Source organism: Rhizoctonia solani, chromosome 6, assembly GCF_016906535.1.
Source record: "Rhizoctonia solani chromosome 6, complete sequence".
In the NCBI taxonomy this organism is placed as follows: domain Eukaryota; kingdom Fungi; phylum Basidiomycota; class Agaricomycetes; order Cantharellales; family Ceratobasidiaceae; genus Rhizoctonia; species Rhizoctonia solani.
The window spans coordinates 2082807-2098538 of record NC_057375.1 but is presented as its reverse complement, the minus strand read 5'-3'; the positions used below and the strand labels follow the sequence as shown (position 1 = coordinate 2098538).

Here is a 15732-nt window from a genome sequence, read left to right as displayed (position 1 = left end):
CATGTGTATAGACCGAACATCAATAAATGTATACTTATTCATCGCCACTGGTACTGATGAGTACCGCCACGATTGATGCGTTCAAAGCATGTTTTATTTTGTTCAATTTACAAGGATAAGTCTCTTTTCGTTGGTTAGTTATTGCATCGCATACATAAGCGAGCGTTAATTTTTGGGGAAAACCATTGGGCCTTCTACCTCCTTTCGTTTCTCGGGTCCAATTATCTTCTCAATAATTGAGAACGCAAAGAGGAAAGCTGTGCCTATTAGGGTAAATTATGTCGATTAACGTTACAACTTTTATAGTCCATCACAGCGCATTACGCACCTGGCCCTCGACTGGGAAGAAATAACCAAATTATCCATCAGTGATAACATATGTTTTTACCGCAAAGTCGAAAAATACCTTGTAATTAGGTTTCGGTCAATCACAACACTATCCTCCTTGTAAGTGAACCCTACTCCAATGTCAGTGGCCTCTACATATGCCGCGCCAGGAAAGCATAGTGACCCCTTACGTTCAGTCAATTGATCCTTCACACTCGGGTGCGATGTAATTGCACTCTCCAATATATCGGCTCGAAGCGCGGCAAGAGAGCCTATTAGATAACAAGGATAAGTGCCATTAATATATGCAATATCCGCATCGGTCTGTACCTGCACATATCATCGCAACCAACTTCCCAGCCTCATGCTGCCAGCGAATAATCTTCAAGCATTCGCTATTAGTTGAGATAGTTTCGGCCTTTAGCTCCTCCTGGAACGACGACCACATCGTAGTCTTGATACTAATATCACCGTCAAATCAACGACAGCGATATCGAGTGAGTTCCGATTTCAATTGAATACGAGGAGCTATCTTACCTGATCATTCTTAACACTCTGGAGCCCCGTGTCTGCAGTGATACGCACGCCTCGGGAGCATGTGGCTACATATCCTTCGCCCTCGGACGTTTGAGACGGTCCGCCTTCTTTATCAGGGACGAACGCGGACGTGCAAGAGATTCCGGCCCGAACGAGGGTATCGTAGGTGATAGTGCTGAGGAGATTGTTTCAGGTTATATCAGGATAAATTGAGAAGAGCGATCGAATTCGGTGGTAGGAAGGGTAGAATTCCGAGTTCCATGCAGTGAGTTGCGCATGATCGAATGAATCTGTCTGATAGGCGGTGCTTACAACTCCATCTCCTCAGTTCCGTTTGCTATAAAGATAAGGGCCCTTGGGAACATTTTGTATTGTATGATAATAAGGTCTAATCCAAGTATGTCAAGTATCAAATTGTTGCGCAAGAATGCGAACCAAGTCGATGATGAAGGTTGACATCACGAGAGCAGGTAGGCGCCCAAGCCACGTGACATGTGGAGCTCATGTATTGTTAATTACTCCATTTCGTGATACCCGACGATGACTTCGATCGACTTGCCTTATCAACCCGTCCACACTCCTCGTGACAGACTCGTCCACATGAAACAACCATTCGATGCATGCAACTGTACGCTTCGCGAGGGAATTGTTGGGTTCTTGTTGCCGATGTTGCCCGGGAGTGTTATATCTCGAGCGTGCCAAGAACGTGTACGCACGTTTATCAATGCTGCGCACTCGTAGGCTCTATACCGATAGGGAAACCACACATGTGCGAGCGCTTTGGAAGACTTTTTTGTATGGGCAGAAGTAGAGGAGAGGCGCTTGCTCAAAATTAACGAGAGCATGCCAAGAGTATCGTCACGAAGATTTTAAAAACGGACGGTCTGGAGACTGCTTGAATATCATCCTGTCTTGCTCTTTTGCTACTCTCTTGAGCCCCTCTTAGGTCTATCATCTTCGCCATGTACACCCTCCTTCAAACTGTCGTTGTCGTCGCTCTTTCTGGGCTTGCGCTCGCTATTCCAGCTCCGACCAAGACAACACCTTTCGATAAACGCACCATTAGCGGCGTAACTGCTGCTGACTGCGATGGTAATACTCTATAGCAGAACTCAAAGTACTCAATCTTCAACTGACCTGAATGTACAGGTTTCACCTTCACTGCCGCTCAAGTCGCTGCTGCCGCCTCTGCCGCCGCAACCCACGTCTCGCGCGGCACTACCGTTGGAAGCAACAGCTACCCCCACGTTTTCAATAACAGGGAAGGTGAGCGAACTCTTCTTGAATTCCAAAACAACTCCCCATGACTCACAGTTGAAATTTAATCCTCCAGGCTTCACTTTCAACTCTGGCTGCCGCGCGCCCTACTATGAATTTCCGCTTTTCCGCTCGTCGGTTTACACTGGTGGTGACCCAAGCTACAACCGCGTTGTCATTGGTAGTGTTTCGGGCTCTAACGCTGCGTTCTGTGGTAAGCCTCGTTGGGCAAATGTGTTTGGAATTTTGGAGGATGCTTATATTGCCTTTTATAGATGTTATTACTCACTACGGCGCTAGCGGAAATAACTTCCTGCAGTGCGACTAAAAGTCTTTCATTTTTCATTTCTTTGTACTTTTAACTTGGGTAAACGGGTGGTTCAATGAAGAGAACAATTGAATTTTTTAAACAAAACTCATTTGAGTGGATTTATGTGGTCCTCGATCGGACTCAGTCAGTACATGAGTTTGTACCACACAGACTAAATGGTCGAGAGCACCTATCCTTGAAACACATCATGAGTCATTCGACAAGCACGAGCATGCAACACTGATAGGCACAGTGCCTCGACTGGCGGCCGGCGCTAGCTGTTACCCCTGACGATTATTCAATCAAACGGCCATTCATCAAATCCGATGTCAGGCACAGTACCCCGATTCGGTCCCGTCAAGTCCGTTCATCGCCTTCCTCTTCTTATGGACTTGCACAGGTGCAGCCAAACATCTACCATGACGACCCCTTGGCAGCCATACCGATTCGAGAGTGCCAAGATGCGACATTCGACCGGACAGTATACCGGAACACAACCAAAATGGAAAATGTATGCGTTCGATCACGGAAGAAAATCGAGGGACCGGCGCTCCTTTTGCCAGCGCGGAGTCATCACAAGTCCTTCATTCTAGTATATATACGAACTCAATGATGCTTTCTTCGATAACAAGCACCCTCCTACAATTTCTTCTCTGTCTTCAATCAGCTATGGTTCTCCTTCACAACTTCGTTATTCTAGCCCTCTCTGCAATTGCATCAGGGCTTCCTACTCGTACCACAGAGACACCTGATTTATTGAAACGAACAGTTACTGGTGTTGTGGCAGCAAATTGTGAAGGCAAGTCAAGGTAGAATGTTTCAAAGCTCAAAGCACTAACCTACGCTTATACCTTCAGAAATTGAATTCACCCCGTCTGAAGTCGAGACTGCAGCCTTTGTAGCTGCAAGTCGTGTGCCACAAGGTAGAGCAGGACAGATAGGAAGAAGCAAGTATCCACACAAGTTTAATAACAACGAGCGTACGCATTTATCTCTCAAATGTTTCCTCACTTCCTTCATTTACGCCCGAGCTAGGTTTCGAATTCTTGCCTGATTGTCGGCCTCCTTTCTTCGAGTTCCCTATCTTCAAGTCGAAGGTCTACACTGGCGGTGATCCCGGTCCCGATCGTGTTGTCATTGGTAGTGTAAAGGGCGCAGATGCTACTTTCTGTGGTATGTATAATTGGTTCCCGTAACGGCTATCCAAGTCATTGACTGCGCTCGTTGAAAAAGGTGTTATAACCCATACCAATGCTGATAGAGGCAGGTTCCTCCAGTGCGACGTTGCCTGAGGGCGGGCGTGAGCGATGCTTCAATATATAGGGCTATGATTTGTACTTGACTGGGGTCGTATTGATTTCGAATGAATTGATATTTGATTGCAAACCCCATTCTCACCAGACGGATAGAGCCAACATTACTCGTGTATTGACCCTAGTATGGCTAATGGCTCACGGATTCTACAGAGGAACCTTCTACCTTTGAAATGTAAATCACACATGACTTCTACGGTATCTAACTAAGAGACGTTATTGCTGCATATGCTAATCTTGAGACTCTCATCCCTGGGCCACCCCCCGGGATCTTTAGTGGTGCATTGAAGGGTTATTTGTATTAATGTGTTTCATTGTGGCTTGTACATACGCTCATTATACGATCGCGGTACTTGCCTTCTTGCTTATTCATGGTACTCGACAGACAAGTGTATGAAACTATATGGTGCCTCCGGGACATTGGGATTTAGTTAAAGTACGCATATATATACATACGAGGGCCACAATATCAGAAAGGATATAACTGCACCCTTTAAACGACCCAAATGACCAGTTTGAAACCGAGATAAAGTACTTCCTCTTGGTGTCGTGGTTCTTCCGCAGTCCCCAATGGCCACAGGGGGTCATATCAGCTTAATACGATTCAGCGCTCGTTGTTACCGCAATGATATCTTATTTGGGTAAATGCTTGATATTAGTAACTGTTGCCCAATTTGATCCTGTGGAATTCTCTGAACATCTCTCTTCTCCTCTTATGGACTTCCACGTATACAACTAAGTACTTTTACTCACTCCGGCTTGACGTCCCAGCAAATCTAGAACTCCAAGACTGCGGCACTGGAACGGACAATGTGCTGGAAAATAGTCAATACAGGAACCATACGAGCTTAGTCACGAAACAAAATCCGAGGAGAGGCAGCCCGTTACCGACCTCCAAGCTACTAGTAGCTATCTATGTATCATTAAGTAAGCATATATCGGCATTCCTCGAAAGGTTTGTGGCCATTCTCACCATCCTCTTGCTCTCGCTCTTGCTCAAACACGGATTATCATTCAGAGTCGCGCGCCTCCAGCAATTTCAGCTGTGACGCTGGCATCTTCTACGTATACCTTTAGTATCGAAAACTCTAATATACGCAAGCGAACGTGATTGGCAAGGGTGGGCTCATCAAGACGTAGAAGTCCGTTGTAGGAAGCAGTTTTAGAGTCCAACATGGTCACCGCCTACGTAACTAGAAACAGGTCAATTTCACTGCGATTGAAGCTGAGATAATTGCCCCTGTGGCTAAGACCCATCTCGCTGGGGATTGAGAGCAAGTAGAAATACGTACCTCCGCAGATTTCATAACGGAGAGGGTATGGCATTATTATTTGAGTGATACAGCCAACCCCCCTCCCCGATTTTCCTTCAGCGAGGCTTCGACTTATCGCCTGATTACAAGCCTCCCCCCTACGAGTTTCCTAATTTCAAGACGAGAGCTTTTACAGGTCGTAACCCAAGCCCTGATTGGGTCGTTATTGGTTGTATAACGAGCGCTGATCTAGCTTTCTGTGGTGCGTAGCGTCTTCGCAATTATTTTAGTACCTAATAGCCTAACTTTGAAAAAGGTGCCATGATGCATACTGATACTACATAATATGTTCCCCTGGCTATTCCATTGAAAGGCGTGCCTAGACGGCTCAGTTATGCCAGTATAGAACTTGAAAGCAGACCACATATGTCCGAAGATACCATCACCCAATGCTCATACCTTTGACAGCCATGACTATTTGGCTGAAAAGCCTGTATGAATGGTTAAGGCCTAAATTATGGACCGAATAATGTATCCCCTGTGATGTTGATTAAAAAATCCCCGGTCTTCCAATATATTATTTATAAGGCCAACAGCCCTACAAATATTAGTAGTGAGCACACCACGCCGTTTAAACGATTAAATTAGCTTCACCTGCCCTCATGGTCTTGCAACCCATCTCAAACGCAAAACGACAGATTACCGACAGATATGGTATCCTGGCTGCCAACCGTCGGTAGCTCGAAGCCGGCGCTTGACAGCGCGTCTTGGTTTCGGCACCGCCCAACCTTCTAACCGCCTGACCCTTCTCATAGCTATGACACTGCACATGCACAACTCAATACTTTTTTATTCAACTCGGTAGCCATGCCAATTCGAGAGCGCCGAGGCTGTGGCGTCTAACCGAACAATGCATCGGAATACAACCAATATGGAAATCATATGGTTCGATAACAAGAGAAGATCGCGGAGCAGATGCTACTTTACTGATCCCGAGCCACCGGAAGTCCTTTATTGACTACTTAAGCGAGCTCTGTGCTACTCTGTCAGACAACAACCAACTATCTTCCTCCTTCTTGTCCTCGTCACTATCCTCGCTCAAAGATGGTCGCTCTCAAGCCCTTCGTAGCCTTGGCACTCTCCGCTATAGCACTCGCATTCCCAACTCCTACTACCGAAGTATCTGATTTGGCTAAACGAACAATTAGTGGGTCAGCATCAGGGAAGTGTGGAAGTATGTCGTGACGAATAATCGCGTCGTCCAATGCGCTAACCGAAGTTTATGTGCCCAGGGAACGCGTTTACCTCCACACAAGTCGAGAGAGCCGCCTCGGCAGCCGCCAGTCGCGTTGCCCAAGGCCCACCTGGGCAGATTGGTAAAAACAAGTATCCCCATAGATTTAACAATAGAGAGGGTATGTTATAATCACTCGAATAATATACTAGGCCGCCCTTGCCAACGTTTCGACTAGGTTTCGTGTTTTCACCTAACTGCAAGGCCCCTTTGTTCGAGTTCCCTATTTTCCAAAACAAAGTATATACTGGTGAAAGCCCCGGTCCTGATCGGGTTATCATCGGCAGTATAAGGGGCTCAGATGCGGCGTACTGTGGTATGGATATAGCTTTCTTATCGTCTGTCTAATCACTAATCGCGTACTTCGAAAGGTCTTATTACGCACACGGGTGCTCAGGGGAATAACTTTGTACAATGCGAATCCGGTTGAGGATAGACTTGTGTTTTTGAGTAAGACTATGGCTTGTATTTCACTGGGATCATGTTGACTATCAATGAAAGCACTATTTTACGTGATATTCTTTACATAGGTTGGCTAAGGTCATTCCTCTATACTCGCCTAGCGCAACCATTTTGCATATGACTTCAGACACGACTCTATCTCTTAGAAGCTAGGTCTCCATATTCAAGAAATCATTATGGACTTAACGCATTGTATGGAAAAGGCATTCTTTTCATGTCTCTATGGGTTTCATGCTGAGCTTCCACCAAATATGAACTCTCCGGATTCTGAAGTGAACAGGGCCCATCCTTCAACGTGTTTAAATTGCTTCTTTCTCATCGGCATTCACGCTATCAGAGTATATAATTCAATTGTGAGCAGATAATATCGTAGGAACATATTATTCAAATTCACTGTCGGCATCGGAATCGCGTAGAGATTTCAAACGTAAATTATCCTGCAGTCAATTGTGAGCCATGGACTCCGTGGCTTAGATTGGAAAGCGTTGTTCCTTGGGATGGTAGAACTTTTAAGGTGAGTAGTTCGGGAGCTATACGAATGTATCTACAGGTACTATAAGCATGATAAATATGAGAGAAAATATTAGAGGAAAATACCTTAGCTCGTACTACGTTCGCGTAGAGAACTAAGGAAAGAGAGAACACGCGTTCGTTCATATATAATACATCACGATCGTAAGAGGTAATAAGTATGTAACGTGAATGCGAGATATCGAAAATCCAACAAGAACCTGGATCCAGGTACACATTAACCGGTTTGACAATGAAAGGTAGATCTCCTGCTCTCAAATCTACAACTTTGATTGGACTGTAGCCAATGCACGCATCGTATATGGATAACATGATGATGACATGTAGTCACTAATACCTTGCCCCACATTATATTGCTTAACGATCAGTGAACTCAAGAATCAGCATTTTATTTGGGGTGATGACCAGGCCATCTTGTGTAGGAACAGTCGGGGATACAGACGGTATATTTGGTTACTTTCAAAATCCATTCAAAAAACCCATCTAAACTGCCATACTAGAAATCAATAATCAACTTAAAATTGTATTTCCTACTCGATGTGTTCATAGAAGAGCAGCCACTTTGAAAATGGATACTCAAGTGTCTTAAACTAATTGAGCGACTACTACCAAAAATCCTCTAGATCTATGAGTTGCTTGAATATTTGAAACCTGTTGATCGCCTCATCCGTTCCTATAAAACATTATTGTTATTAAAATGGAGCCATTTCCTCAGCGGTGCCAAATACACTACTGGGTACCAGTCTCAAGAGCGGAGTGGTTAATTTTTTTACACCCAGAACAAAATGTGTGTCGACCTTTGGGAGAGCACATTTAAAGTGATTACAGTAGGCGGCAAGATGAAAGTCAAATGTATATTGGGAGGCCACTATGTTAGCCCCAGAGAGCAACTAGGTAATGAGCGCGAGAGGTTGAATATTTATACCGCTCAAGTCGAAAACAATCAGAATACTCCTGGATAACTTAATGCTTATACATTCAGAATTTTCGCTCAGGAACATTAGTACATGACTGTTAATACCTGCACTAGTAAACAAGCAGCTTCTCCTCATGACATCAGTGAAAGTTATTCAATGCTCGGGCGTGCTATGAACGGGTAGATGAATCAGCATCATGTATTTCACTTTGTGTCAAACGCGCTTGATGAGATGCAAGCGATCTCTAATCATACAGGAACACCTGGAAATACCTTGCCACCGGATCTGAGACCATGTACAAAGGAGGTCTCGTCTATGAGTGAATAATTTCAAGAGTAGCAAGTCATTTGTATTAACAAATTTCGCAGCATACACGCCTCAAGAGTTCCCATTGGGTGCTCAAATAATGAATCCAAACGGTTGCTCGGAAAATCGCGTATCCATGATTTTGGGACGCTTTGTCGGTGTCTTACCTTCCGTAAATTGATGGTAGACCATCTTCGACTGTTACCATCGAATTTGGGGATTAAGCTGGGGTTGAAGTATAGATAACATGTGTACTCGCCATTTAAAGCCACCCCATTTTTCCTTTAATGTAGGTGGTTAACACACTCTTGAATAAATTTGGTGCAGCCTAATATTACAACAAAACATCTGGAAGGAACTATTGGCGAGACTACATACTCCAACGCGCTTAACGACATGTCCTACCTACCGCGAGTTGTATCGATTACTGCCCACGCCGTGTGTTCAACTGTACTCAATGTTATAGACTGACCATGCAAACCGAGACACAACCTTGTGCATGTAACCATGGCGTGACATTGGAGTTCCCTGGTTATAGTGGTCTGTTACAGTAGTCAGGCTAGCAAGTGACCGAGTGATATGTGATAGCTTTATTAACTTATTGGTTCACGTGGTGCTGAAACCAATAAGCCACTCCTCGTGATAAGTGTATTATGCTAAGATCATACCAGATTTAGTGATTTTAATGCACCGTTTCACTATCTTCATTTCATCAAGTTGCTAAGAAAATTGAATTTCCGCAGGATTTGCATTTAACCTGTTTCAGGAAGGGTTACAGCCTACCGCAACATGACACCTGTGCACGCTTATCTCTACAGCACCTTAATCGGTACAGAACCGTGTAATCTTGTCAGCCTCAATATATCCCACAAGTACAATAGAATAAGGTTAGACAAGACAAAACATCAGTTTGGCTTACTTCTTATTGGATTTAATAGTATCCATGAATTGACAGCGAATTTACGTGAAACTCGTCATCAATTTGGCTCCAAATTGGCACCGCGACGAATTTTGTACAGAAACTTAACCAGCGTTCATCCACATACTTTATGAAACCACGTGCAACTGAAGATTTAATTTAGCACAAATCGCGCAATTGTCTGATACCGAGTTTTTGTTTTTATCCAATGGCTAATATCCGTACGCGTAATTGACATTCGTTTCGGTCTATTTGAGCGGAAGCTGAACAAAATCACACTAGTCACACTGTCGCTAGAAATAGAACATTTTCCAACAGCCCTTGATCACGAACTAATAAAGATTCAGAAACAATCCCTAGCCAACCATGCAGAAACGGAATTAAGCGAAAGCATTCTTGCTCGGAATTCTCGTCCATGTACTACGGACCCATGTTCGTCCCTTCTTCTTGAGTGTGCCAAGTCCGATAAGTTGATAAAACGGGCAATTAAGATGCGTACCTTACATTCGATCCTCCCAAGCACTTAGATCCATCCCATTAAGCGATTATCAGTTAATTTAAACGTAACAGATGCTTCATATCGAGGTTCTTGTTGCCGGAATCGTAAGTGGCAACATAGTAGCACATCCCCTATTCAAAAATTTATAGTGGGACCTGAACATAGCCCAACTTTACGGTAGCCTTAACTCTCGGCCTAAATAGCTGAATAATAATGATGGCTCCTTTGAGGAAGATCTAATACGTTCCGGTTGGTATCCATGCGCATATACCTACGAATTCAAACTATCGGCACATATATGGGATCTTCATTGGAGTCACAGGTTCATTTCTGAGCACTGCTGAAGCACCCATACGCGTTTCATCTTATTGCCTCATTGTTGGCCAGTGTTTTGGCTCAAGCATGATAAACCACAAACTATATACCGACTCAACCTCCCATGTTCTGGCGCATTTTTTACCAAAGGCTTTCAGGCCGTTCAAAGGTGCCGAATATCTCGCACCAAGATAAAACCAGTGACCTCAACACATAGTCATGGGTTCACCACGAACAGGTGTCGAGCTCAAGGGCATTCCTAATCGGGTATTAAGCTATCAGCAGTTCTCTCGTAGCATTTTATGTACATGATGCACGGCTTTAATTACCATCTCTCATATACCAGCGAATGTTAGCCGTGGGTTGAGCAAGTAGTGCGAGACACTCGTACAATTGGTCTTAACTAGAAGACTGCGAGAAGTGAAGAGCGTGACATTCCTATCCTCAAATAAGCATGGCTTTGTTTATCTCGATAGGTGGCGCCCCCTATTCGAGTACCAAAAGTGAATGGGCGCAAGAGCTACCGCACATGACTCCTATATCTATTTACAAAATGAGTGGCATCTAGCAAAGACAATGGGAGCAGGAATAATAACTTTTTGGATTATGGGTGAAGTTGAATATGCTCTTGCTTGAGAAATTGCGAAGCATAATTGGTGGTGCACTATCACACGTGATCTGGCTCCATCGCGATGCCTAGACTCTACATCCGAAGGGGTCTTTGCATGTGACAGCAGAGTGGTGCACTTGGGGGTTGTGCCACGCTCTTCAACCATCTTGTATCCCCAACGCTTGGCTGGGCTATGCGAACCTCAAATCTTTTGATTAAATCTCTCGAGCTGGAGCCTCTATCGATAGCACGAATTGGTGACCTGGGCCCGAAAGCTGCTGTACCCTGCCTGAAGCGTATCGACCCCTATATCAGTCAATAGGCACTCGAGCTGCTACTTTACCTTGACTAGTGCGTTCCAGTTCATGGGTTGCAAAGCATCCTCAGACTGGGTTATCACGGCTAATACCTCGTTGCTCGAACCTTGAGATACTCAGTCGGCAAACTCCTGGTTCACTTGTGCATCTCTTTGACAGAATATCTAGTTCTCCGCACAGCGCCCAGTGCGGCTTCTAAGATATAATCTCGATCGATCCAGCCCCAGCTTATGCCATCTATGATCTCATCTACGTCGGTGACCTAACTATTATACTTGGTTGTTGACCGTAACGAATAGTCAATCCGTTCACGCAACCGCCGACACTTGCTACCGCGGCGAAAGACTCCTAGGCTTCTTACTCCTTGGACTTGGATATCGTAATGGCGGACCTTTGCACTAATGATCAATGGCTATCTTTACGTCCAATGAAGAGCCCAAGTACGCAATCTTGCAAATCTCGAGTACCAAACCTGTCAGAATTTGGCAGGATTTTAAAACCCGTCGTATCTGGCCGAGGCTCGCATATTACCGTGCCTACTTATCGACCCGAATTGTGTCGCCCGCCACGTTGTTTATATTGAATTCCCGACAGGCATCAAAACACGGCGACGCATGAGTTGGATACATCATTTTCAAACTTGCGCCTAAATCGCTGAGCAATTCGTGAGGCTCGGGAGTCACAAGGATGAACGGGGTGTTAACCCACGTGGGATATGGCTCGTTTCGATTTGTTGGATAGCGACGGTGTACCCCACATTCATCATATTCATCGTTCGCTACAACCCCGTCGCCCTAATTTCTCAACCCCGACAGAATTCTTTTTTAGGATAATTAGTGTCGGATTACCTAGCAACTGGTCAGGTTTACCACGTTGTTGTTTGTTTGTGATCGACGATCGTCGCGGATCGCCGGGTCTGATTTCGGCGCTACCCACCCTCGTGTTTGTTGTACCAGACTAGAGAGAGGTTTCTAGCTTCCATCGATTCATCGCCCGGCGGATAATAGATTCGTGCCGCTGAATTACTCGTTTGCTGCGGCGAGCTTGTGTTGATTTCTTTGTACGAATAGCATCGTTATCATTCGGATCGCATGCAAGGGGAAGAATAATTATGTTAGCGTTCCCTGCCTTTGAGCTAGAATCGATGCCGCGTGCCTGTATTCACACTGTCGAATCATTGTAGAGTTGGGGAAAACCAGGCGTAGAGGGCCGAGTCAACATCGCCATCCAATGAATAGATGGAAGAAAGCCCTTTTCAACCGCAACCACGCGGCCCCCAATACTCGGAGACGGAGAGGAATCACCTATTGGTGGCAATACAATTTACATTTGGTCCTCTACAAAGCGCCCAAGGTATTAGGAAATTAACCCGAACGAGCCCGTGGCATAGAACCCTGAAAGTCTACATGATTAGCCACCCGAGCGCTTGTTGATTGCCACATCGTACCCACCTGCGAACCTGACAATCCTTTGGGAATATCACAATAAAAAATTTTGGTGGTCAAAACCGAAATAACCGAAACGCGTGGTTTGTACCCGGCATTTCAACGTGTATATTCACATGTCTGGAAATGCTCTGGCGTGAGATTGGGTTGGCCGTGCGCAAAAAATTTCCCATCATTTAAGCTACATTGTACATCTAGTTGGTGTATACCTTGACTACGATCATCCAATTCCCCGCGGATATCGGCTTGAGCACATGTATGAGAAAATTTTTCGTTGCTTCTGATCCAGGTGTAGTCGATGGCGACCACACGCATGGTTGTGCGTATGCCCATGGGTGACACCCCCAACCGGATATATATGGCGGTCGGGCTTTCGCAGCCGATGCTGCTTGATGATGCTACATGACGTGGGCGAATGCAGCTTCTCGTAGGGCTGAAATATGATCGAGCGGGAAGGAAACAAGCACAGTGTTGTTTGCCAGCCCTGAGATTCAGGTCCATACAGCGACGATCAAAGCTTCCTGGCCTCGGTAAGTCTGGACCCGCGCCAATTCCGACCCATATATAGTATAATCAAGAAAACAATGCGCGACTCTATTCCTTAAAAGTCTACATGTCGAGGTCACAGGACTTGGCCATTCATGTGTCAGATTGCCTATTTTGGACTAAAAGGTAAAGAGGATCCCCCAAAACGTGCCACGGGCATCCTACTGAAGGCTATTGATTTAATATGAAGCAGCGGTGTCCTTTTTGCGCCTCCCCCTGTCTCTCTTTCTCTTTCTATGTCTACGTCTTTACCTCTCGAACGCCGGTCTAGACACCGAGCGAGAGGCAGTTTCCCAGGGGGCCATGATGGCTGCAGGTCATGAGACCCATTCGCAAGCTTAAATAGAACAATCAACCCATCTGTGTTGGATGGATCAATCTATACCTCGTGGATATGACGTCGAGGCGTCTGGTAGGGATAAAACATAATAGGCTCGCCACCCATCGAAATCGAAGGCGGGTTTGACAACGCCGCTGACGTTACCAGCTTGTCCGTTCGACACACGAACGAGCGCAATCGATTACGGAATAGGTAAAGAGGGGAAGGGGACAACGACCCGTTTCTTCTTCTTGATTTTAATATTGTTATTATGCAATTTTCCTCGGACATGTCGTTTTACAAGAGTCGCCGTGAGCGACCTATTCAGTTTTTTTTTTGCGTCATAGACCTTTTACACCCCAACTCGGTCTTGGCCTTAAAAGCCAAATTGACCCTCAAGGGGAAGGGAGCTGTACAGGACCAGATCATAAGTTGCCGAAAAGAGCGGAAATGAGTGTATACCGTGTGTGTGACAAGGAAGAGTGACGCAGGCGCGTGTCCTTTTAGAAAAGCACGATCACGTGCGGAGCTGCTCCACCGTGTTATGTTAATATTGTGTCCCTGAGTTTGGGTGGTGCGATCCAACCGCAGGACAGATAGATAAGGGAGATGGCTAATGAGAACAATCCGTTGACTTGTGAAATTTATCCTCGTGAACGAGCGAGTGGCGGTCGGGGACAATTATCGATGTGTATCGGCAAGAAATTTTTTTCATTGAATTAATAATTAACACGTGGGTGTAGATGAGCACAGTATTCAGTGTACAGTTTATTGATTATAATGAATTTGTGCTAGTCTCTGGGGCTTGTCCGGTTAGGTTCATCCCTCGAGCAGTTAAGCTCGTCGATCCGAGATGACGCCCCTGCACAGACCATCACTGAAAAAATACAATATTAACTTACAGTTTGGCCCTTGCGACGTGCATATTCGGGTAACTCGTCTTGCGTAGCCCTTTCTCTTTATCTCTCTCCTGGATGGATAAGCAAAACTGCAAACGTACCACCGATCCTCAGCATACAACCCTCATGAACTGACGGGAATACGAACCGTAGAAAGAGCCGATGGATCAAGAACCACGCATTGTCAGGTTTTATACGTGTGCGCCGGTACCTCAGTCTTACCCCGCACCCATCAATCTTTAAGCTTAGATAGTACCTAGCTTAATTCGGATGCACTTGGGAAATTAGAGAACCTGGCCAGGATGAAGATCGCCGCGAGTGAAATGAGAGAAGGAGGTCGAAGATAAGAAATAGAATGCGCTTGGACGGGCGTATGAGTGTGAGTGAGTGAGTGGGTGAGAGTAGAAGTGAACGAAGATGAGATCAAGAGCCAAGGGGGAGGCAGTCGATCATCGATCAACCGCCCCCGCATCCCCTCTCCTCCGCCTTCGTACTCCAGACTCGAACCTCTTCCTGTTCTGCCACGCCTTTGATATCTCCGAGCACGCACTCGTTCAACCGGGGAAATACCACGCACTTCTATCAACTAGGGGAAATGTACACGCATCCGACTGGTGAATTCGAAAGTTGCGATGTCTGTGCGGGGGAGAGAGGGGAGGAGGGGGCAGACCGTGTAATTGTTGTGATGTACAGGGAAGTGGATGAGGATCGATCGCCTCCGCCCAAGTTGGAGTCTAGGTGCGAGGTTGTGAGACTGCGAGACTGGGAGGTCGTGTTTTGCGAAAAAAGAGAGGCGAGTGCTGATCACTGGGTACAAGCTGGTACGATAAGAGTTTTACGCAATAAGAGATAGTTTTACATACTCGCTAGGCGGGGTCGGGAAATAAAGGGGTGGGGCCAAGGTTGTGCGGGGGATGAGAGGGTGGATCCCTGGATAATCCTGCGTTTGAGATGTTGTCGTTCTTTATTCCTATAACGAACCCCATCGTCAACCAATGAGAACTAACCACTCTCCACGAACTGACCGGGCCGGGAGGACACGTATCTGGAGGCGGAGAGCGTTGTCCGTGTATAGCCACCGGGTACTGGACGAGCTCGGGCACCGTGTTGTATCTTCTAAAAGGCTGCGGATTAAGTTATCCCTAGGGCGTTTGTGTTTACTTCGTTTTGTCAAGGCGATCGTTTAGTTCTTCTTTTTAGGTATTGTGCTTGTTCTATTCCTGCCATCTGATTGTATTCATTCTGTCCCTAGGGTAGTCATGTCCCTGTGCTTGTATGTATCGCCTACCGTTTGATTCCATCCCTTTGCCAGTCGCAATGCTGCTTTCTTTTCCCTCCCTCGAGGCATGATATTCA

At 45.7% G+C, this 15732-nt stretch overlaps 4 protein-coding genes across 4 annotated transcripts; 3 read left to right on the top strand and 1 right to left on the bottom strand.

The window, feature by feature from the left end:
- Window positions 1-725: 725 nt before the first annotated feature.
- On the bottom strand, window positions 726-1229 carry RhiXN_06079 (4-methyl-5(b-hydroxyethyl)-thiazole monophosphate biosynthesis; the record flags this gene model as incomplete). The annotated part of the gene is made up of 3 exons (XM_043325895.1): window positions 726-788; window positions 865-1039; window positions 1177-1229. 3 exons carry the CDS (start codon window positions 1227-1229, stop codon window positions 726-728), a joined length of 291 nt encoding a protein of 96 aa, XP_043181327.1.
- Window positions 1230-1404: 175 nt separating this feature from the next.
- Window positions 1405-2449, top strand: RhiXN_06078 (guanyl-specific ribonuclease F1; the record flags this gene model as incomplete). Its single annotated transcript, XM_043325894.1, has 5 exons — window positions 1405-1601; window positions 1811-1956; window positions 2014-2130; window positions 2198-2335; window positions 2397-2449. 5 exons carry the CDS (start codon window positions 1405-1407, stop codon window positions 2447-2449), a joined length of 651 nt encoding a protein of 216 aa, XP_043181326.1.
- A 3652-nt stretch (window positions 2450-6101) lies between these two features.
- Window positions 6102-6721, top strand: RhiXN_06077 (guanyl-specific ribonuclease F1; the record flags this gene model as incomplete). Its single annotated transcript, XM_043325893.1, has 4 exons — window positions 6102-6231; window positions 6290-6412; window positions 6470-6607; window positions 6663-6721. The coding sequence occupies 4 exons, from the start codon at window positions 6102-6104 to the stop codon at window positions 6719-6721; spliced, it is 450 nt and encodes a 149-aa protein (XP_043181325.1).
- An 8072-nt stretch (window positions 6722-14793) lies between these two features.
- RhiXN_06076 (uncharacterized protein) lies at window positions 14794-15263 on the top strand (the record flags this gene model as incomplete). Its single annotated transcript, XM_043325892.1, has 3 exons — window positions 14794-14990; window positions 15070-15197; window positions 15247-15263. 3 exons carry the CDS (start codon window positions 14794-14796, stop codon window positions 15261-15263), a joined length of 342 nt encoding a protein of 113 aa, XP_043181324.1.
- Between the last annotated feature and the right edge of the window lie 469 nt (window positions 15264-15732).